This window comes from Salvelinus fontinalis, chromosome 40 (assembly GCF_029448725.1).
Source record: "Salvelinus fontinalis isolate EN_2023a chromosome 40, ASM2944872v1, whole genome shotgun sequence".
In the NCBI taxonomy this organism is placed as follows: domain Eukaryota; kingdom Metazoa; phylum Chordata; class Actinopteri; order Salmoniformes; family Salmonidae; genus Salvelinus; species Salvelinus fontinalis.
In genome coordinates, this window is record NC_074704.1 from 13,143,177 (window position 1) to 13,166,691 (window position 23,515).

At 42.0% G+C, this 23,515-nt stretch overlaps 1 protein-coding gene across 1 annotated transcript; it reads left to right on the plus strand.

Moving 5' to 3' along the window:
* The first annotated feature begins 2,348 nt into the window (after positions 1 to 2,348).
* On the plus strand, positions 2,349 to 23,348 carry LOC129839042 (myosin heavy chain, fast skeletal muscle-like). The gene is made up of 41 exons (XM_055906305.1): positions 2,349 to 2,391; positions 2,817 to 2,862; positions 2,996 to 3,223; positions 3,558 to 3,704; positions 3,915 to 4,071; positions 5,040 to 5,067; positions 5,327 to 5,435; positions 5,598 to 5,690; positions 5,865 to 5,925; positions 6,083 to 6,181; positions 6,518 to 6,621; positions 6,993 to 7,131; positions 11,430 to 11,548; positions 11,717 to 11,866; positions 11,959 to 12,129; positions 12,357 to 12,660; positions 13,017 to 13,081; positions 13,175 to 13,262; positions 13,379 to 13,496; positions 13,617 to 13,740; positions 14,185 to 14,321; positions 14,781 to 15,036; positions 15,274 to 15,516; positions 15,825 to 16,001; positions 16,098 to 16,243; positions 16,423 to 16,513; positions 16,817 to 17,206; positions 17,310 to 17,436; positions 17,624 to 17,742; positions 17,919 to 18,115; positions 18,258 to 18,441; positions 18,553 to 18,718; positions 19,027 to 19,151; positions 19,313 to 19,621; positions 19,843 to 20,046; positions 20,204 to 20,329; positions 20,458 to 20,628; positions 22,123 to 22,227; positions 22,327 to 22,422; positions 22,660 to 22,791; positions 23,216 to 23,348. Exons 3-41 carry the CDS (start codon positions 3,008 to 3,010, stop codon positions 23,234 to 23,236), a joined length of 5,814 nt encoding a protein of 1,937 aa, XP_055762280.1. The 5' UTR covers positions 2,349 to 2,391; positions 2,817 to 2,862; positions 2,996 to 3,007; the 3' UTR covers positions 23,237 to 23,348.
* Positions 23,349 to 23,515: the final 167 nt, after the last annotated feature.

Genomic DNA, 23,515 nt, shown 5'->3' on the forward strand with positions numbered 1-23,515 from the left:
ATGTGTATGTTGCATCGAGTGATGCTCAGTGGTCTCTCAGAAAATTCATGGCCCACAGAAAGGTCATAAATAAAGGTCATCGTTGAAGCCAGATCAGCTGCTAAGCAGTTTATATCAGAGTGTAATAAATGTTTGAGGCAGCTATATCGCTGTCAGCAATATGAGTGGATAAGATTATTGAAATACTGTACTGGTGATATGTGAGTCATAAGAATCTACTGGACAGTTTTAGCCAACTGAAATGTGAGACAAATAAAAGCTCCTCCAGAATCTTCAATAGGACATGGGTCGTTCCACATAATGAGTCCCTTATGGGTAGTGAAACTTGGCAAATGAAACCGTTTTATTTGCCAATTTTGCCACTTTAGCAAGTCTTTATTTATATTAGAGATCAGAGCATTTCCTTTACTAAAACATGCTTTTAAAATGCAATATTGGTTCACAATTTCTACTGAAAATGTCAAAGGGATGCTAAAGGGACTCATTTCGTGGAACAACTATCCAATTGTTGATAAACTACATGACCAAAAGTATGTGGACACCTGCTCGTCGAACATTTCATTCCAAAATCATTGGTATTAATATGGAGTTGGTCCCCCTTTGCTACTATAAAATCTTCCACTCTTCTGGAAAGGCTTTCGATAAGATGTTGGAACATTACTGTGGAGACTTGCTTTCATTCAGCCACAAGAGCATTAGTGAGGTCGGGCACTGATGTTGGGCGATTAGGCCTGGCTCGCAGTCGGAGTTCCAATTCATCCCAAAGGTGTTTGATGGAGTTGAGGTCAGGGCTCTTTGCAGACCAGTCAAGTTCTTCCACACCGATCTCGACAAACCATTTCTGTATGGTCCTCGCTTTGTGCACTGAGGCATTGTCATGCTGAAACAGGAAAGGGCCTTCCCCAAACTGTTGCCGCAATGTTGAGAGCACAGAGTCGCCTAGAATATCATTGATGCTGTATCGCTAAGATTTCTCTTCACTGGAACTTAGGGGCCTGGCCTGAACCATGAAAAAGAGCCCCAGCACATTATTCATACTCCACCAAACTTTACAGTTGGCACTACACATTCAGGCAGGTAGCTTTCCTCCAAACCCAGATTTGTCCGTCAGACTGCCAGATGGTTTTGCGTGATTCATCACTCCAGAGAACGTATTTCCACTGCTTCAGAGTCCAATGGCGGTGAGCTTTACACCAGTCCAGCTGGCGCTTGGCATTGGGCATTGTGATCTTAGGCTTGTGTGCGGCTGCTCGGCCATGGAAACCCATTTCATTAAGCTTCCGACAAACAGGTATTGTGCTGACATTGCTTTCAAAGGCAGTTTGGAACTCGATAGTGAGTGTTGCAACCGAGGACAGACGATTTTTACGTGCTTCAGCTCTTGGCGATTATGTTCTGTGTGCTTTTGTGGCCTACCACTTCGCGGCTGAGCAGTTGTTGCTCCTAGACGTTTCCACTTCAAAATAACAGTACTTACCGTTGATCGGGGCAGCTCTAGCAGGGCAGAAATTTGATGAACTGACTTGTTGGAAAGGTGGCATCCTATGACAGTGCAACGTTGAAAGTCACTGAGCTCTTCAGTAAGGCCATTCTACTGCCAATGTTTGTCTATGGAGATTGCATGGCTGTGTGCTCGAATTTATACACCTGTCAGCATTGGGTGTGGCTGAAATAACCGAATCCATTCATTTGAAGGGGTGTTCACATACTTGTATGTATGTTTATATATAGTTTACCTAAACATTATATTTAACAGTTTTATGAGCTGGAATTAAAAGCCTAAATGTTTCCGTTCTAGCTTTTAAATCTTAATTTAATATGGTTCCACCAGGGTGATAAATCAAACTGAGCAAAGCACGAGGTAACGGCCAACTCCGTCACAAGCATGAGGTGAGGAGACAGTTCAGATGTGTTTACAAGCTAAATCATATAAATAATAGGTGAACATATATATAAAGTTGTTGATGAGGATTAATGCGACTTAAATGGAACTAAATAAGGTCAGATTAGATTTAATGAAAACTATTTTAGTTGTAGTGGGGCAACATGGATTCCACTACAGTATTTGAGGGTCAGTGGTAGTAACATTGGAATCAATTAGATTAATCAAACTTTTGATATTGTCATAACTATTAGGAATGAAATCTCTCATTTATGTTAATTCACTGAAATTCAATTCGGAGACAAACATTAAAAAGTAATGTAATGGGAGTGTGGTGCTCCTGGAAGTGGGAGGTGCTAGTGATACACAGAAATAAACAAGTCTCTCATCCAATTCATTTCCTTTCCCAGAGTGGGACATAATTAACTTTTGCTTGGTTAGCACTTCCAACCAGATATAAGGAGGCTGAGGCCCCAGCATCCATGAGTCAGAAACCTTCTTCCTCTGTGGTAAGACCTCTCCACCTCCTTAGATTTTTAAATGCGTCTCATCCTTGCACTCAGCATCTGAGGCAGTATATAACTGCACTATTTGAATTGAGTTCTGTAAGATTTTACAATATTAAATCAAGTGGCATTAAAAGTAATTTTGTTTTTATTATGTGTTTTACTTAAAATCTGTAACTTTCCTTTACAGTACAAAGTGGTGCTCCTGCACTTGAAAGGGTGTTCTAGAATGTAACTGGGTTTTCAGGGGTATTTATTTGAATTCCTAACAGAATGTGTGGATGTGTAGTAAATGAAAGTTATCAGGTGCACCTGTAGTTGAATTTGACATGGCTGTAATGATTTAGTTAAATGTTTTCTAGCCCTTCCGGGGCTAAATGATAAGGCTTTAGACTTGTGGGTTTTCACAACACTCTCATGTTTCACAGGGTCCTCCAAGAAGTACACATTCATCTGTAGGAAGGGGAAAAGAAGGTGAGACATGGTTCCAGTCTTCACATAAAAAGTTATGAGAATATTTTGTGAGAGATATCGCTCACTTAACTCTTTTGACTGGGGAGGAAGCACCACAGAGTCAATAATGTTTCTTGTTTCATCTCTTTCCTAGTTATCCGTCACCATGAGTACGGACGCTGAGATGCAAGTCTACGGCAAGGCTGCCATATACCTCCGTAAATCTGAGAAGGAGAGGATGGAGGCACAAGCCATGCCCTTTGATTCAAAGAACTCCTGCTATGTGACAGACAAGGTGGAGCTGTACCTTAAGGGTTTAGTCACTGCCAGGGCCGACGGGAAGTGTACTGTGACAGTTACCAAACCTGACGGCAGTAAGGAGGTAAGTCTGATCTGAAAACTATTCAAGTTCAAGTTTGCGCAATCACTCTAATTCTTGAAAAGTCAACTAAATGCAAAAACAAACTTCCAATGTTTTTTGTAAGCAGAATATAATCTTCAAAGACATAAATTTTATTGCTGCAATTTATAAATTATATGGAATTTCTCATGTTGACTAGTCAAGAATCACCAGTTATGTCAGTGGGTGATAACAAAGTAGTTGGATTAATGTGGATATGCATTTTTTAAATGATTAAACTTGTATTTATTGAGCAAAAAGCATTCAGTCATGTCCAGTTTGATCTGTGTGTAATCTACATTTCTGACTGTTTCAGGAAGGAAAAGAGTTCAAAGATGCAGACATCTATGAGATGAACCCCCCTAAGTACGACAAGATTGAGGACATGGCCATGATGACCTACCTGAATGAAGCCTCTGTGTTGTATAACCTCAAAGAGCGTTATGCAGCATGGATGATCTACGTAAGAAACCTGCACATACAAACACACACATACATGAACATAATAAATTCACACATACATTACTACACATAAATGAAAGGTAGAAACCAAAACATATCAATACAGTAGACCCACATCAGTAAACCAAAGTACACCCACATCCTCACATAAATCCAGGTAAAAGTACATCTGACTTTACTAATCCACAAATGTAATTATGCTTTCATCCAGACCTACTCTGGGCTCTTCTGTGCCACGGTGAACCCCTACAAGTGGCTCCCTGTGTACGACGAAGAGGTTGTCAACGCCTACAGAGGGAAGAAGAGAGTGGAGGCTCCACCCCATATCTTCTCCGTCTCTGACAACGCCTTTCAGTTCATGATGATTGGTACGATATCTCATGGATGGATGGATGGATCAATCAATCACATTTATTTATAAAGCCCTTTATACATAAGCAGATATCACAAAGTGCTTATACAGAAACCCAGTCTAAAACCCTAGACACCAAGCAATGCAGACCCTAAGAAAAAACCTAGAGAGGAACCATGCTCTGAGGGGTGGCCAGTCCTCTTCTGGCTGGAGATTATAGGAGTATATGGCCATTAAGGCCATACAAGATGTTCAAACGTTCATAGATGACATGCAGGGTCAAATAATTATCACAGTGGCTGTAGAGTGTGCAATAGTTCAGCACCTCAGGAGTAAATGTCAGTTGGCTTTTCATAGCCGAGCATTCAGAGGTCGAGACAGCAGGTGCTGTAGAGAGAGAGAGAGAGAGAGACAGAGATAGGGAGTCAAAAAACAGCAGGTAGCACATCCGGTGAACAGATCAGGGTTCCATAGCCGCAGGCAGAACAGTTGAAACTGGAGCAGCAGCACGGCCAGGTGGACTAGGCAAAGCCAGGAGTCATCAAGTCAGGTAGTCCTGTGGCATGGTCCTAGGGCTCTGGTCCTCAGAGATAGAGATAGAGAAAACTTAAGTTCACACAGGACACCAGCTAAGACAGGAGAATTTCACCGGACTTAAAGGTCGAGACCGAGTCGTCGTCTCTCACATGGATAGACAATCCATAAAAATGGAGCTCTATGGATGTTCATAAGTGCATATAGATATCAAAGTCCATAAGTGCTAATGGATGGATGGATGGATGGACGGATGGATAGTTGGGTGTAAAATCAAATCAAATCAAATTCAAATATGCTTTAGAGTTTTCTCGTCTAGGTTAGAACAGTTTGCTGGGAATGTCTGATTTCAGTATCCATGAATGGAAAATGTTCCAAAATAAAATTCATGATTATACGAATGTACCCATAATGTTGCAGTATGATAAGCAATGTGTTTTTTGGTTCCAGATAAGGAGAACCAGTCCGTCCTGATTACGTAAGTTGTTTACTAAAATGTCACTTGAGAAAGTGTTCCTATTGTAATAAGTTGGGTTACTTGGTGTGATGAAATACATGACATTATGAATAGATTAGAGCATTAGGCTATGTGTAATAATGAGTCGATGAAAGAGAATATTTGTTAATGATTTACTTATGTTAGAAAACAAGTATTTTTCAATGCTATTTCTTGGTGAAAGCCAATCTGACACTCAAACATGTACCTAAAACCCCTCTTTCTCTGTCATATAAACCAGTGGAGAATCCGGTGCAGGAAAGACTGTCAACACCAAGCGTGTCATCCAGTACTTTGCCACCATTGCAGTGTCTGGTGGCAAGAAGGAAGCAGACCCCAACAAAATGCAGGTAGGTTGTGCTTATGTTTGCCTTTTTAACACATTTCAGTTTGGTTTTCTGAGCAAACTTTTTTTCCAGCTGTGAATCATGTTTCAAGAAATTTGTTCAAGTCAGAGAAAAACAAACTTGAACACTTTTCCCGTTTCTGAGCAACTTGTGTTTCTCAATCAGGGGTCTCTTGAGGATCAGATCATTGCAGCTAACCCTCTGCTGGAGTCTTACGGTAATGCCAAGACAGTGAGGAACGACAACTCGTCTCGCTTTGTAAGTATGAGAGGCATACTGTGGAAGTTACCTTATATTAGAAAAATGTATTTCAGTAGTTCCCTATTGTTATATCAATAGATGTCCAACAAACTGTAACATTTAAAGGTGTCTATCAAAGTAAAATGTTTATTTATTTGTTGACCTATTCCTAACCCCCATGCTCTACTACAGGGTAAATTCATCAGGATTCACTTCCAGGCTGGTAAACTGGCTAAAGCTGACATTGAGACATGTGAGTTGGTTTTGATTGTTTCTCAATGCTTTCCTAAATTCACACAGATCATTTTTTGTAGATCATATCATCAAATTTGATTTCATCTTGTTTTCTCTCTCTCTCTCTCTCTCTCTTTCTCTCTTTGTGTCACTCGCGCTCTCTCTTTCACCCTCAGACCTGCTGGAGAAGTCCAGAGTGTCCTTCCAGCTGCCTGATGAGAGAGGCTACCACATCTTCTTCCAGATGATGACAGGCCACAAACCTGAGCTAGTTGGTACGACAAAGTAGAGGTTCAGGGGAAATTATTCCCACCTTCATCCGTGGAACTTGTTAAAAATATTCATAGTCCACACTAATAATACTATTACAATGAGTACATCCAAGGTAACAAGGCATCTAGACATTTGGAAGGTCTTTGGGAAACATCTATCAAGTAATGCACTGTGATGCACTAGTCCACAAGTCTCAGTCTCCTCTTCTGATGCTATTCATTATATACTACATGTATCCTTGAGTCCATCTATTGAGTAAAGGAGGGAGAGATACTGTAAAGGTAGGACAGCAGAATTCTAAGAGATTTAACTGACAAGCTGTTCTCCGTTGTCCACAGAATTGGCGCTCCTCACCACCAACCCCTACGACTTCCCCATGTGCAGCCAGGGTCAGATCACTGTGGCCAGCATTAATGACAATGAAGAGCTGGATGCCACAGATGTGAGTGAAACAAAGGGTTAACCAAACTATAGATATATAATGGGTAGGACCATCATACACACTGAATGCACTGTGACTTAGTGGCAGCTGGGAACTTTCATGTATTTTTTGTTTGATTCAAAATGCCTTGTGTTAGTTAAGCATGAACATAAAGGAACTTTTCATGCCTTCACACTTCGCCTTGAGGCACATACATTTAAGACATCCACAAGAGAGCGCCACTAAGTGCCCTGTGGAACTGTGTAAAACTCATTTTGTGCTGCCATCTACTAATGTGTTGGCCAAGAGTCAAATCTATCCATCCCATTCGTTCTGGAGTGAGCACAGAACTGTAGCGTAACGTCACTGTTGTACTTCTTCCTTATTGCCAGGATGCCATTACCATCCTGGGCTTCACTAATGAGGAGAAGCTTGGAATATACAAGCTGACAGGAGCTGTAGTGCACCATGGCAACATGAAATTCAAGCAGAAGCAGCGTGAGGAGCAGGCCGAGCCAGACGGCACAGAGGGTGAGTCCCACTCATAGATATACAATATGTAGAACATTAGTCCCATTCCCTGTCCCAAACATAGAAATAGAACACCTAAGACAGACAGTGCCACATGAAAGTGTAATGGAAATTCTCCACTAAGGATACTCCTCTTGGTTCCCGGAGCAATGTTCTAGGCGTACTGCCAAATTGCTTATACAGTGATAGTGAGTACAATCAGTCCCTCGCATGAACCCAACAGAATTGGTAATAAGAAGAAGCATTTTAAGAAAAAGCTGCATTGATCTGAAAACACACAAACATAAAATGTTCCATCACATTCCCTCCTTTTATCACTTTCGTTATAATTATTGTAACATGTTAAGGTGAGCATTAGATTATGGCTTAAACTAGCCAAGGACGTTCTATCAAAATACTTCTATAAAAGTAAGTGAAATCAACACATAAAATGACACTTTATCCTTTCAAACCCTTCATTCTGGGTTGTACAATCTAACTAATAACTTATCCTTATTCCAATGGTCTAACACTTGTAAAACTATTGTAGTAGAATGGTTTAACTTAAGACCTTCCTTTCATACAGGTACACACATGCTTCATTACATAAGTTCATTTATGGAAACATCATAAGCGGCAGGGGACTTTCTCTTCAACCTTCTGGTTCCTAAGAGACTTGAAAAGAAAAAAGAAAAACGGAATATGACCAGTGTTAGTAATACGTTAAACTATGCATGATCATATATGGCAAAAATCCCAACGTTTGATAACATGATGATTCCCACTCTCCCCTAGCCTGACTCTATACCTGATAACATGATGATTCCCACTCTCCCCTAGCCTGACTCTATATCTGATAACATGATGATTCCCACTCTCCCCTAGCCTGACTCTATACCTGATAACATGATGATTCCCACTCTCCCCTAGCCTGACTCTATACCTGATAACATGATGATTCCCACTCTCCCCTAGCCTGACTCTATACCTGATAACATGATGATTCCCACTCTCCCCTAGCCTAACTCTATACCTGATAACATGATGATTCCCACTCTCCCCTAGCCTGTCTCTATACCTGATAACATGATGATTCCCACTCTCCCCTAGCCTGACTCTATACCTGATAACATGATGATTTCCACTCTCCCCTAGCCTGACTCTATACCTGATAACATGATGATTCCCACTCTCCCCTAGCCTGACTCTATACCTGATAACATGATGATTCCCACTCTCCCCTAGCCTAACTCTATACCTGATAACATGATGATTCCCACTCTCCCCTAGCCTGTCTCTATACATGATAACATGATGATTCCCACTCTCCCCTAGCCTGACTCTATACCTGATAACATGATGATTCCCACTCTCCCCTAGCCTGACTCTATACCTGATAACATGATGATTCCCACTCTCCCCTAGCCTAACTCTATACCTGATAACATGATGATTCCCACTCTCCCCTAGCCTGTCTCTATACCTGATAACATGATGATTCCCACTCTCCCCTAGCCTGACTCTATACCTGATAACATGATGATTTCCACTCTCCCCTAGCCTGACTCTATACCTGATAACATGATGATTCCCACTCTCCCCTAGCCTGACTCTATACCTGATAACATGATGATTCCCACTCTCCCCTAGCCTAACTCTATACCTGATAACATGATGATTCCCACTCTCCCCTAGCCTGTCTCTATACATGATAACATGATGATTCCCACTCTCCCCTAGCCTGACTCTATACCTGATAACATGATGATTTCCACTCTCCCCTAGCCTGACTCTATACCTGATAACATGATGATTTCCACTCTCCCCTAGCCTGTCTCTATACCTGATAACATGATGATTTCCACTCTCCCCTAGCCTGACTCTATACCTGATAACATGATGATTCCCACTCTCCCGTAGCCTGACTCTATACCTGATAACATGATGATTCCCACTCTCCCCTAGCCTGACTCTATACCTGATAACATGATGATTCCCACTCTCCCCTAGCCTGACTCTATACCTGATAACATGATGATTCCCACTCTCCCCTAGCCTGACTCTATACCTGATAACATGATGATTCCCACTCTCCCCTAGCCTGACTCTATACCTGATAACATGATGATTCCCACTCTCCCCTAGCCTGACTCTATATCTGATAACATGATGATTCCCACTCTCCCCTAGCCTGACTCTATACCTGATAACATGATGATTTCCACTCTCCCCTAGCCTGACTCTATACCTGATAACATGATGATTCCCACTCTCCCCTAGCCTGACTCTATACCTGATAACATGATGATTCCCACTCTCCCCTAGCCTGACTCTATACCTGATAACATGATGATTCCCACTCTCCCCTAGCCTGACTCTATACCTGATAACATGATGATTCCCACTCTCCCCTAGCCTGACTCTATACCTGATAACATGATGATTCCCACTCTCCCCTAGCCTGACTCTATACCTGATAACATGATGATTCCCACTCTCCCCTAGCCTGACTCTATACCTGATAACATGATGATTCCCACTCTCCCCTAGCCTAACTCTATACCTGATAACATGATGATTCCCACTCTCCCGTAGCCTGACTCTATACCTGATAACATGATGATTCCCACCCATGTGATCACTCACATGTTCCACACCACCTAGAATACATATTGCCTTGAACAGGGAAGATAAAGAATACATGTTTAATCATTTTCTCTCCTTCTCGACTTTCCGAATCATACTTTAAACTTCTGATAAATGATCCCATGCTTCTTGAATTTATGACTTTAATTGATGACTCACACACCGACATTGGCAGAATGTACATCTAAAGACAGGGGTGTATACATGTACTACATGTCAACATATAGTATATTCATCTGATATTTCTAGCATTAACTTTGTCCTTGTCTTATACTATCGCCAGTGGCATGTTAGTGACACATCAGTATCTCAATTTCTAGACTAAATTACTAAATAACATTTCAAAGTGTGCAGACCTCCACAATCAACCTAATACCCCCAAATGAACCATTTTGGACCATCCTAAATCAGTTACGGTAACGGTTGACCCCCCCCCCCCCCCCAGCACTCATTCTTCTGGCGTCTCTTTGTTTTCTTCTTAAGATAGCGTTGCAGTTCATCCTCACAATGGTACACATGGAACTCATGCCTGTCAATGTGGATGGCTCTTGATAATGTCCCGATTTCAATATCCCCAAGCAGACGAAACTCTCACCTGAGCCGCCGCCACCACCCTTTGTGGTCCATTCTGTCTTATCCGTTTTCCGGCCAGTCCACAAGCAGCATGAGATACGTTTGGAGGGGTTAAGGATCACACTGTTCTCGGTGGAATGATCCCTTCCATGCATCTAGATACCATCTGTGGTCACATTCACCATAACCTCGAGAGAGAGAGGACAGATCAGAACAACGGTTTAGGCTATTTCTGATTCAGGAAATCCAGAATAACTTTCACTGTATGACAAATTATTACATTCCCAATATTCTTAATTCTAATTAATTAATTAATTTCTAAGGCAAATATCAAAGAGAATCACAACTGTTCAAACCATTTCAAATGTCAAAGAGAATCACAACTGTTTGCAAATTGGCTTATACTCCCCTATCATGTTGGCAACCTCATGGCAGAGTTACAGGGCCAGGGAGTCAGAGAACAGCAGACCCAATCTGGTGAGATGTGTATTGAAGCCAAACAACAACAGCAATAGACTACTTACTAGCATTTACCAGCATTTACATATTATACTGAAATCTCACCCAGTGTCTCTAGCCTTTGAGTGATTAGGCCTCACCAGAAAGTCAGAGCAAAGGTCATTCAACACCATTAAGTGAGTGTTCTTTCCCCTTTCAGAGTAACATGAGTTATCAGTTTCCTTCAACTAGGACATCTTTCCAGTAGGAAATCCCTCTCAATCACTACTGCTAATACACATGGATCACTCTCAAACAATGTTCTGCTTTTACCCCTATTGTAAGGTTGAGAAACATGCAAAACAAACATGATAACTTTCTCCTTATTGGAAGGCATTGTTTTCATTTTAGTCTAACAATGTTACTCTTAATAAAGGATTCATTTACATTGGGTGTTCGTCTTAAGTGGAGAAATTCCATTACAAAAGTCATGCAGGAGAGTTTTTGGAAACCAAATTCCAAACTCCCAAAATGATTTGAAATGATGAATATGGGAGAAAATCAAAACCAAACTCACAAAGTTATCCAAACTATTTTGTCAGTGTGAAATCAGAAACAAGTGATCTTGTGTCCCTGAGTCTGTTGTTGTTGGTTCTCTCCAGTGGCTGATAAAATCGCCTACCTGCTGGGCCTGAACTCAGCTGAGATGTTGAAGGCTCTGTGCTACCCCAGAGTGAAGGTCGGCAATGAGTATGTGACCAAGGGACAGACTGTGGCTCAGGTAAGACCGCAAAACACAGCATCTACCAATTTCTGAGCACTGGAATTATCTTGGGGACGAGTGCATTGCTTTTTTAAAGTAGTGATGTTGTTTATCCCAAGGTCTTATCACCTTATCATCAGACACGGTCAATATCTCATGTATTAATTTGAGGTATTATCATTGCAGGTTAATAACTCAGTCAGTGCTCTGGCCAAGTCCATCTATGAGAGGATGTTCTTGTGGATGGTCATCCGTATCAATGAGATGTTGGACACCAAGAATCCAAGGCAGTTCTATATCGGTGTGCTTGACATTGCCGGGTTTGAGATCTTTGATGTGAGTATGAGACCAGAACAAGACAATTAGATGTGATTGAGATGGATTAGTCTTGTATGATGAAATGATCCCTTTTAAAACTCCATCAACAGTACAACAGCATGGAGCAGCTGTGCATCAACTTCACCAATGAGAAACTGCAACAGTTTTTCAACCACACCATGTTCGTCCTGGAGCAAGAGGAGTACAAGAAGGAGGGAATCGTCTGGGCCTTCATTGACTTCGGCATGGACTTGGCTGCCTGCATTGAGCTTATTGAGAAGGTAAGCTGTCTGTGAGGATTGTAATGGACCGTAACAGCAAAGATCATAGTGAGCCCTGTGTGAGATATTATCACAGTGGTACAATGTATCTGACTGTTGAGAACTCAATATGTTTCCTATTATGTGCCCCGAAATGAATGTAATCCACAGTAGAATGTTTACTAAAGGAATGAATGTTATCCTAAACGGAAATATCACTAATTTGATATACATCTCTTTTTGTAAAGCCATTGGGCATCTTCTCCATCCTTGAAGAGGAGTGCATGTTCCCCAAGTCTTCAGACACTACCTTCAAGGACAAGCTGTACGCCCAGCATCTTGGTAAAACAAAGGCGTTTGAAAAGCCCAAGCCTGCCAAAGGCAAGGCAGAGGCCCACTTCTCCCTGGTGCACTACGCCGGCACTGTGGACTACAACATCACTGGCTGGCTGGAGAAGAACAAGGACCCCTTGAACGACTCAGTGTGTCAACTGTACGGGAAGTCAGGAGTCAAAATTCTGGCTGCCCTGTATCCCCCTCCCCCTCCTGAGGGTAAGACTAGCATCATGTCACAACATTTAATTAAATACTAGTTACAAGTCACACCCAAATGTTCTTTGGTCTTTCAATGTATCACAATTTCTCAATGTTTATTACTAGGTTGATTTACTCATAGACTTGGTTAATTTAATCATGCAGTAGGTCTTATTTAACACAATCTCATTGGCAGCATTTGCCTCTAGATACATGTGAAGTTAACCAGAGATTCTCTGGTTTATAATTAGTGTGCTTGCTGAAGACAAGACCACTCTAGATTTCTTACATACTCTTATTATTATTCTATTTATTCCACCCGCTCTAGGAAATGGACTTTTGTAGTTATCTTTTACTTTTCCCCATTTTAACAGATAAAGCCAAGAAAGGAGGCAAGAAGAAGGGTGGTTCCATGCAGACAGTGTCCTCCCAGTTCAGGGTGAGCTTTTGAAATGTGTATATTCAGTCCTTTAAAATGTGCATTGATTATCATAAATTATTTCTGAGAAAATGGTTTGTAACCCTCTTACAGGAGAACTTACATAAGCTGATGACCAACTTGAGGAGCACTCATCCTCACTTTGTGCGCTGCCTGATCCCCAACGAGTCAAAGACTCCAGGTACAGGAAATATTGAGTTAAATATGTCATCTTATCAGTACAGTATCAGTAACCTTAACAATCCCAATCTTTAACCTGTTTATGAGTATTAAAAGAGACTTGTTTTGTTTTACCAGGTCTGATGGAGAACTTCCTGGTTATCCACCAGCTCAGGTGTAATGGTGTACTGGAGGGTATTAGGATCTGCAGAAAGGGCTTCCCCAGCAGAATCATCTATGCTGACTTCAAGCAGAGGTACACACACACAAACACAAATGCACAAAGGTTTTCCCAGCATCAGAATAGTCTTACCTTTTACGAAATATAACCAACATATTACAACTTGACATACTTTAAAAATGTCTCCTCATTCAGGTACAAAGTACTGAATGCCAGTGTCATCCCTGAGGGCCAGTTCATGGACAACAAGAAGGCTTCTGAGAAGCTGCTTGGGTCCATTGATGTGAATCACGAGGATTACAAGTTTGGACACACCAAGGTCAGTCAAATGCCCCCAGCAAAAGCTGACATCAAAACACAACTTGAATAATAATTTAAACCCGTACCATATAAAATGTCTCCAGGTGATCTATCCATCCTTTTGTTCTTGCTTCTTCATTTAACTAATGGAAAAGGTGGAAAAACATTGTACTGTTTTTTTCTTCAGTCATTCATCACAAGTATAGAGGAGAAACTAAACTCATTACCATGTGCATTGTGTTAGAGTGGTATGGCTGCAGTTATCTGTATCTGTGTACATTATTAATCTACAACTGTACAATAACTAACAACTTAGAAACAACCGATCCAATGGTATGTTTGTAACCGTTGCAAAGTTAATGTTGTTTAAGTCAATCAAGTGGTGTTGTTCCCCTCTTTTGATTCAACCCTTTCTATCTGTCACCATCTGTGGTTCCATTGACCATGTTAACCTGTGTCTCAGGTCTTCTTCAAAGCCGGTCTGCTGGGTGTCCTGGAGGAGATGAGAGATGAGAAGCTGGCCTCTCTAGTCGGCATGGTCCAGGCTCTCAGCCGTGGATTCCTCATGAGGAGAGAGTTTAGCAAGATGATGGAGAGGAGGTGAGGAATAGCAGACATCTGGGCAAAGATTTCTGTCAACCACCTGTATCTAATGCATTATGATTACATACTGTATATGCTGTGAGTTGTTCAGAATGAGAAAGTACATCTTATAATGGTCTACTAAAGCTTTTGGGTTCATTCATTTAGTCCAGAAATGGATGTAGCAACTAAGGATTCTAGCTTTATAGCTGCAGTTTGGGATTTGGCTGTTCAACTGTCATTTAAATGTGTGGTATTTACCTTTTAATTCTTGAAGAATATAAAATGCATCATGAGCTTAGCATAACCTGTCAGTCCTTGCATCTAGTCCGCTATCTGTGAATTTAGGAGGGGTTACATTTCCCTAACCCCTTTGTTCAGCTGTAAACAAACAGTGACAGGTGGTTCTGTTTTGTTGTTCATCTAATCCCATCATCTAATCACTCACCATGCCACTCCATCGTTTCTGTCGACCAGAGAATCAATTTACGCCATCCAGTACAACATCCGCTCATTCATGAATGTGAAAACCTGGCCATGGATGAAGTTGTACTTCAAGATCAAGCCCCTGCTGCAGAGCGCTGAGACTGAGAAGGAGCTGGCCAACATGAAGGAGAACTATGAGAAGATGAAGACAGACCTGGCCAAGGCTCTGTCCACAAAGAAGCAAATGGAGGAGAAGTTGGTGGCCCTGACGCAGGAGAAGAATGACCTGTCGCTCCAAGTCGCATCTGTGAGTGAACAACTACCCTCGTATGGCCACATTTACATACACATGAATACACACACATACACACACATATGAACACACTGTAAAGTATGTGGCTAACTCACAAATTTTTATTGCCCATGTTATATATTGTATATATTTCATGAATGTCTATTGATTTGCTCTGAACTTTTTGACTAAAGTGTATATTTTGACACAAAAAATTAGGTCGCTGAATTTTTTCTCCTGTTCTGAAACCAGGAAGGAGAGAGTCTGAATGATGCTGAGGAAAGGTGTGAGGGGCTCATCAAAAGCAAGATCCAGCTGGAGGCCAAACTCAAAGAGACGACCGAGAGGCTGGAGGATGAGGAGGAGATCAATGCTGAGTTGACTGCCAAGAAGAGGAAGCTGGAGGATGAGTGCTCTGAGCTGAAGAAGGACATTGATGACCTGGAGCTCACCCTGGCCAAAGTGGAGAAGGAGAAGCACGCCACTGAAAACAAGGTCTTGTGTCTTACCATAGACAGTCTAACCAAATAATAATCACCTCAAAACATAGCTTAACAGAAATGGAATTCACGTTGTACAATAGTAGAATTTCAGTTGCGTGGTACTCTCAACATTCATTGCATGTTCTGCTCATTTATGACTTTCATTCAGTACACTGGCATGGTGAACACTTCCATCTAGTGTTGAATCTATAGTACAGTAAATGTATATGACTTGTTTTATCTAAATGAAATGAATGCAATATATAACAAACTAAATCTCCCCTTTATGGTGAAGTATAATTATGTTGTGGCCATTTACAGGTTAAAAACCTGACAGAGGAGATGGCGTCTATGGATGAGAGTGTTGCCAAGCTGACCAAGGAGAAGAAAGCCCTCCAAGAGGCCCACCAGCAGACACTGGATGACCTGCAGGCAGAGGAGGACAAAGTCAACACTCTGACCAAGGCAAAGACCAAGCTGGAACAGCAAGTGGACGACGTGAGTGGAGTTTGACATTTTGGCCATGATAGTATGTAAGATTATATTATCTTCAGTGGTTTAGATTTGAACAATATATGTGTTTTTATCTCATAGCTTGAGGGTTCTCTGGAGCAAGAGAAGAAGCTCCGTATGGACCTTGAGCGATCCAAGAGAAAGTTGGAGGGAGATCTGAAACTGGCCCAGGAGTCCATAATGGACCTGGAGAATGACAAGCAGCAAGCTGATGAGAAAATCAAGAAGTAAACACAAACCTATGACTACAGTATTTCCTGCTATAATGGCTGTTCTTGACAAATTCTTGTAATAAGGAATTAACACTTGAATGGTATTTTTAAAAGCAAAGTAAATGGTATGATTCTCTCCCTTTACACTATCAAACAAAAACTAACTCTGCAATCGGTGTATTTGTGTTTCTTAGGAAGGAGTTTGAGACCACCCAGCTCCTCAGCAAGGTTGAGGATGAGCAGTCTCTGGGAGCTCAGCTGCAGAAGAAGATCAAGGAACTCCAGGTACAGTACAGGATATAAGCTCCAGTACAGAAAAGCACAAACTTTAATCATTTCCTGAAAAACATTGTTCTGGTAGCACACATTTCCCGGTGGCTTCTGATGGCTGAGTAGGTTGGAAGATGGTGGTTCTGAGCATTGTGGTTTTGGTTCCTGCATGGGCCACTGTCTACTGAATATATTAGTGTAACTGGCTTTTTATTAAACACATTTATGCAAAATATACATACTATTATTATTTAGTGAGGTTCAATTGTTTCAACTGTATTGTAGTGTTCATCCCCCTGCTCCTGCCCCCTGTTCTAGGCCCGTATTGAGGAGCTGGAGGAGGAAATTGAGGCTGAGCGTGCTGCCAGGGCTAAGGTTGAGAAGCAGAGGGCCGATCTCTCCAGGGAACTTGAGGAGATCAGCGAGAGGCTGGAGGAGGCCGGAGGCGCCACTGCTTCTCAGATTGAGATGAACAAGAAGCGTGAGGCTGAGTTCCAGAAGCTGCGTCGTGATCTTGAAGAGTCCACCCTGCAGCATGAGGCCACAGCCGCCGCTCTGCGCAAGAAGCAGGCCGACAGTGTGGCTGAGCTCGGGGAGCAGATCGACAACCTGCAGCGCGTCAAGCAGAAGCTGGAGAAGGAGAAGAGCGAGTACAAGATGGAGATTGATGACCTCTCCAGCAACATGGAGGCCGTCGCCAAGGCTAAGGTGAGTAGTGATGTTTTGATCAAGCAGTGTTGAGGATGGTCAACTACTGAAGTTGACAGGAGTCACATATATAAAGTAATGATGGAACATGTTTCACTAACAGGGCAATCTGGAGAAGATGTGCCGTACCCTTGAGGACCAGCTGAGTGAGCTCAAGACTAAGAATGATGAGAATGTTCGCCAGGTCAACGACATCAGCGGACAGAGAGCCAGACTCCTGACAGAAAATGGTACCATCAGCAATGAACAACAAGCCAATGGTTTCCTTCAGAAAACACAATAACGTGTTGGGGGCTGTATCCACATAATTTATACTGTAATATTCCCCACCTAACATTGCCCTACGATACCTCAAAATAAATGTTCAATCTTAGAGAACAGAGACCCTATTAACAAGATGTCCCTCTGTCCCTGCAGGTGAGTTTGGCCGCCAGCTGGAGGAGAAGGAAGCCCTGGTGTCTCAACTGACCAGAGGAAAACAGGCCTTCACCCAGCAGGTGGAGGAGCTGAAGAGGGCGATTGAGGAGGAGGTCAAGGTAAGGGACCCAAAATGGACTCCACGTCCACAGAGTTTAGAGCTATATCTTCATATAGACGGTGACTACGCCACCCTCAGAGAATTCTACTGTCTCTCCACCCTCAGAGACTTTTTCCCATAATTTGTTTGAGCATCTCGCTAATCATTCTTTGTCTTTCTCTTTCTTTCTCACAGGCTAAAAACGCACTGGCCCACGGTGTCCAGTCTGCCCGCCATGACTGTGACCTCCTGAGGGAGCAGTTTGAGGAGGAGCAGGAGGCCAAGGCAGAGCTGCAACGTGGCATGTCCAAGGCCAACAGTGAGGTGGCTCAGTGGAGGACTAAGTATGAAACTGATGCCATCCAGCGTACAGAGGAGCTGGAGGAGGCCAAGTGAGTAGCACACAACAGAAAAACTCAGATATGGTGTGGATGGTGAGGGTGGTAGCGGGCTCTGAGAAAATGTTACATCAATATGTATTGTTTATCAAAATAAAATAAATACACCATTAAACCACCCTCTGTTGTCCAACAGGAAGAAGCTGGCCCAGCGTCTGCAGGATGCTGAGGAGACCATTGAGGCGACCAACTCCAAATGCGCCTCCCTGGAGAAGACCAAGCAGAGGCTGCAGGGAGAGGTGGAGGACCTCATGATTGATGTTGAGAGAGCCAACGCATTGGCCGCCAACCTCGACAAGAAGCAGAGGAACTTTGACAAGGTGAAAATGAATAAACCTATATTTTTTTATCAATTGTATAATTATTTTTCATTTCTAATTTAAAAACTCTTCATCTATGACTTCTAATGAAAATTCCATGGATTCTCCTAGGTTCTGGCAGAGTGGAAGCAGAAGTATGAGGAGGGCCAGGCTGAGCTGGAAGGAGCTCAGAAGGAGGCTCGCTCTATGAGCACTGAACTCTTCAAGATGAAGAACTCCTACGAGGAGGCTCTGGATCATCTGGAGACTCTGAAGAGAGAGAACAAGAACCTGCAACGTGAGCATTTGGCAGCAGTTCTATTTGGCTCATGTTTCATTAGTAATAATTAATTGCTGAACTGTAATCATCAACATTAATTTTACAACATTTCAGAATTGTCACATACAGTATAATTTGTAAATATTTTACTTGTAGTTGTTATTCCTTTGAACATTCCAATAAGTGGTCGGCGATTAGATTTGCAAGATCCTATGAAGTGCTGTTAATTAATTAACTGTTAATATGATTTCACGTCAAATTCAGCACTCTGGAATATCCACTGAAAATCTCCCAAGTGTAAACTGCTCCTGTGTGTGTGTGTGCAGAGGAGATCTCTGACCTGACTGAGCAGATCGGAGAGACTGGCAAGAGCATCCATGAGCTGGAGAAAGCCAAGAAGACCGTGGAGACAGAGAAGTCTGAGATCCAGACCGCTCTGGAGGAGGCTGAGGTACAAACTACAGCTGTTTGATGGGGAAAGCAGTGTTACACTAGCCAACGCCAGCTACAGTCCAATGATCCTTGTATTGGAGTTTGTTGTAGTCATACATATTTAATTCCTACATACAAATGTATTGAACATGATTTTTCTGACTGCTTCTGTTTGTCCAGGGAACACTGGAGCACGAGGAATCCAAGATTCTGCGTGTGCAGCTGGAGCTGAACCAGATCAAGGGTGAGGTGGACAGGAAGATCGCTGAGAAGGACGAGGAGATGGAGCAGATCAAGAGGAACAGCCAGAGGGTGGTTGACTCCATGCAGAGCACCCTGGACTCTGAGGTCAGGAGCAGGAATGATGCCCTGAGGGTGAAGAAGAAGATGGAGGGAGACCTGAACGAGATGGAGATCCAGCTGAGCCACTCCAACAGGCAGGCCGCTGAGGCCCAGAAACAGCTGAGGAATGTCCAGGGACAGCTCAAGGTAAAGGGACTGGGACAGCAGGCTCAAAAACCTGAACATGGAGAGGGATTTGTTTTGAAATCTGTAGAAAATAATAGAACAGAGGATTTGAATAGAGTGGTTTATGTACTAAAGGTAGCGATACTGGGGAAATTCTTACCAATGAACATTTCTATCACTGATCGATCCTATCACCTCTACTTCCACAAGTCCTAATGAACGTATGTCATTGTGAAACCCAGGATGCCCAATTGCACCTTGACGACGCCGTCCGTGTCGCAGAGGACATGAAGGAGCAGGCAGCCATGGTGGAGCGCAGAAACGGTCTGATGGTGGCTGAAATCGAGGAGCTGAGAGTTGCTCTGGAGCAGACAGAGAGAGGCCGCAAAGTGGCTGAGACTGAGCTGGTAGACGCCAGCGAGCGTGTTGGACTGCTGCACTCCCAGGTATGGGTCAAAATCCATTTCTAATGAAACTCAACCAAGCATACAGTTGAAACACAGCTGGAATTTGACAGTGCTTGCCTTAGATTTTGATAATTTCAGTCATGTGACTTGCAAGTTCTCTTGAGATTCAAACAAATCGTCTTGTTTCCTCCTTCAGAACACCAGCCTTCTGAACACCAAGAAGAAGCTGGAGACTGACTTGGTGCAGGTGCAGGGAGAGGTGGACGACATCGTCCAGGAGGCCAGAAATGCAGAGGAGAAGGCCAAGAAGGCAATCACTGACGTGAGTCTTTGAATTACATCAACTTGATTTGTCCCCAAGTGCCAATGGTAGCAGGGCTGGTTAAGAACAACAAAGATCTGAGGGGGACGTTATGATTGGTGCATAAATTAAACAAACTACTATTCCAGGCGGCCATGATGGCTGAGGAGCTGAAGAAGGAGCAGGACACCAGCTCTCACCTGGAGAGGATGAAGAAGAACCTGGAGGTCACAGTCAAGGACCTGCAGCACCGCCTGGATGAAGCTGAGAATCTGGCCATGAAGGGAGGCAAGAAGCAGCTCCAGAAACTGGAGTCCAGGGTGAGTTACCAGCAGGGTGGATTAGGGTGGATTGAAAGACTGATTGCTGGAAATGTATTTGATCATATAAAAATACACAGGAGCATTGTTTAGTGACTTGTTCTCGCAATAACCCACCTAGATCAGGGGTTCCCAAACTTCTTTGCATTGGGGACCACCCCTTTTGTGATAGCGAATTCATCAGGGACGCCCTTCATAATATCAGAACACAACTCCTACTTTAAAGTGAGATAAAAATAGCATCCACGCAGATTTCCTATGACTTCCTCAGTGCATGACTGGACTAATCAAGCCTCGGGCCCTGGGACATTTTTAAGTCCCCCCTCTCTGCATCAGAGAGAAAATGTTGCAGTTTTAAAGGTCATTTCCTGTCATTCTACACATTTTGCCGTGGGGCAAAAAGAAAATCTTGCAGTTTTAAAGCTTAAATTACAGTGAATTTATGATCATAACAACAAATTATAATAATTTGACACTTATTTAATGGAGTTGATCCAAGACCTTTAAATAAATTCAAATGTATTCATCTAGTTGCTTCATTCAGGCTTAATTGTCTCAGCAGACTTCATCTAATCTGCCATTTCATTCATAATAATAATAATCATAATTCACAATAAACATCAACACAGAATATAATATACAATCATCGAATTAATGTCGTAGTAATAATTTCTCTCTCTATAGTTGTCTCATTCACTGGCCGTTGCTAGGGAAGCTAGCGTTGCTATGCGGGGCTAGCAGCTAGCAGGCTAATGGCTGAATTAGCTTGTATGCTAGCGGACTTGAATAAGTTCATAAAACCTGAAAATACAACATAACATCTCAACAAACATATGTACATGCTCCAGAAACATTACCGTCTTGAATATGGTGATTTTACACTCGCTTACCTTCAACGTTTTTTTATAAAAATTTATTTATGTCGGTGCTTCTTTCTTCATGTTGGCTCACTTGGCAAACTACTCTCAACTGCCATGGCGCGAGCTCCATAATGGAAGTAATGTCACAACATTAAAACATGAGAGTGGTAACCTTTAATTGCCGTACTGGTAATGCACCATACACCACTAAACGCATGACAAAATGGTTAAAAAGTCATATTTCAAATACAAGAAGAATTGAGTTGTGAGCTTCCCAGACCTGTTGTTTATCTAAGAGTTAATAACATAAATTGTGGATTAATAATATTACATTGTACTGTATTGCACCCTCTAAACGTTTTCCAAACATCCCGTGCTTTTTAATCTGTTCTTGCTTGAAATATACATAAACAAATTGAAATGTAAATTCCACTTTGAGAACCACTGACCTAGATAATGAAAAGTTGTTGTTATTATTACAGACCCCTTCAATAAATGTTTTAAAGGAGTACATATGAACAGATGACAATTGTGCCCCCTTGACTGGGTAGAAGACTATACCTCTTTTACAAATATTTGTTACGTCTGATTTCACGACCTCCAACAAACTCCTACGTTTATTTCTTCCACAAAGGTGCGTGAGCTCGAGACTGAGGTGGAGGCCGAGCAGAGAAGAGGTGTAGACGCGGTCAAGGGAGTCCGCAAGTATGAGCGCAGAGTCAAGGAGCTCACTTACCAGGTAAAAGATAGAGAAAGTGCCTTTACACACTTGACACTAATACAGAAAGGTTTGTGCATAAAACTATTGTGACTTTGATTCTTTGATCTTCTCCCACAGACTGAGGAGGATAAGAAGAACGTTAGCAGACTTCAGGACCTGGTAGATAAGCTGCAGATGAAAGTGAAGGCCTACAAGAGGCATTCTGAGGAAGCGGTGAGTCACAGAGGGCATTCATACATTGCTATTCATATACATTGCTATCCTAAATCTGACAATGCATTTTGCCACTCACTTTCTCTGCTGTATCATCTAGCTCCCTGTATACATTGTTATCCTAAATCTTGTATTTAGTTTTTTAAATACCTTTTAAAAACAGAATATTAATTTGCTACCTGAAGCTTCAAACTTTAAATGTTGATGTTCTGCTCTCCCTCTCTTCTCCTCACCCAGGAGGAAGCAGCCAATAGCCATATGTCTAAGTTCAGGAAGGTTCAGCATGAGCTGGAGGAGGCTGAGGAGCGTGCTGACATCGCTGAGACTCAGGTCAACAAGCTCAGAGCCAAGACCCGTGACTCTGGAAAGGTACAGAACTGCTGCTAAACCTATACCTGACTCATGTTCAGATATGACCACATTATCACCACCTATGATTCAGTCTTCTCAGAGGTCAATACAGACCTTTTACACTCAACTGTATTTATGATCTCTAAGAAGAACATTTCAGGTAAGGCTAAAAAGGAAGGTTAGATCATCCATATATTTATCATGTTCATTGTTATTACTGATCCATTATATTCTATCCATATATTTATCATGTTCATTATTATTACTGATCCATTATATTCTATCCATATATTTATCATGTTCATTATTATTACTGATCCATTATATTCTATCCATATATTTATCATGTTCATTATTATTACTGATCCATTATATTCTATCCATATATTTATCATGTTCATTATTATTACTGATCCATTATATTATTTATTTCTTCTTACAGGGAAAAGAAGCTGCTGAATAAACAAGACCAAAGTATTGAAGATCAAAGTCTTACCATTTTCCTGTGTTTCATAAAATATGATTTTCAGGGTGAAATGTTGAGCATTGATTAAAAACATGTAGATCTACATACACTTCCTTTGTGACTGTGGACTTATTACTCAGCAAACAGCTTTTTCATACCATAAAATATATTGTTCTTTAATTAAAGGAGCAACTTGTGATTCCAACAACAACAAAGCGTTCACATCAGCTGAGGGATTAGAATGGGGAAATGTAGCCACTCAAATTCATTGACTGA

Excerpts from the sequence above, each read along its gene's own strand:
- LOC129839042 (XM_055906305.1), top strand. The coding sequence starts at position 3,008 with ATGAGTACGGACGCTGAGATGCAAGTCTACGGCAAGGCTGCCATATAC. Across the intron at positions 13,082-13,174 it reads CAGTGTCCTCCCAGTTCAGG|GAGAACTTACATAAGCTGAT; the intron begins GTGAGCTTTTGA and ends ACCCTCTTACAG. Across the intron at positions 16,514-16,816 it reads AGAAGATCAAGGAACTCCAG|GCCCGTATTGAGGAGCTGGA; the intron begins GTACAGTACAGG and ends CCCCTGTTCTAG.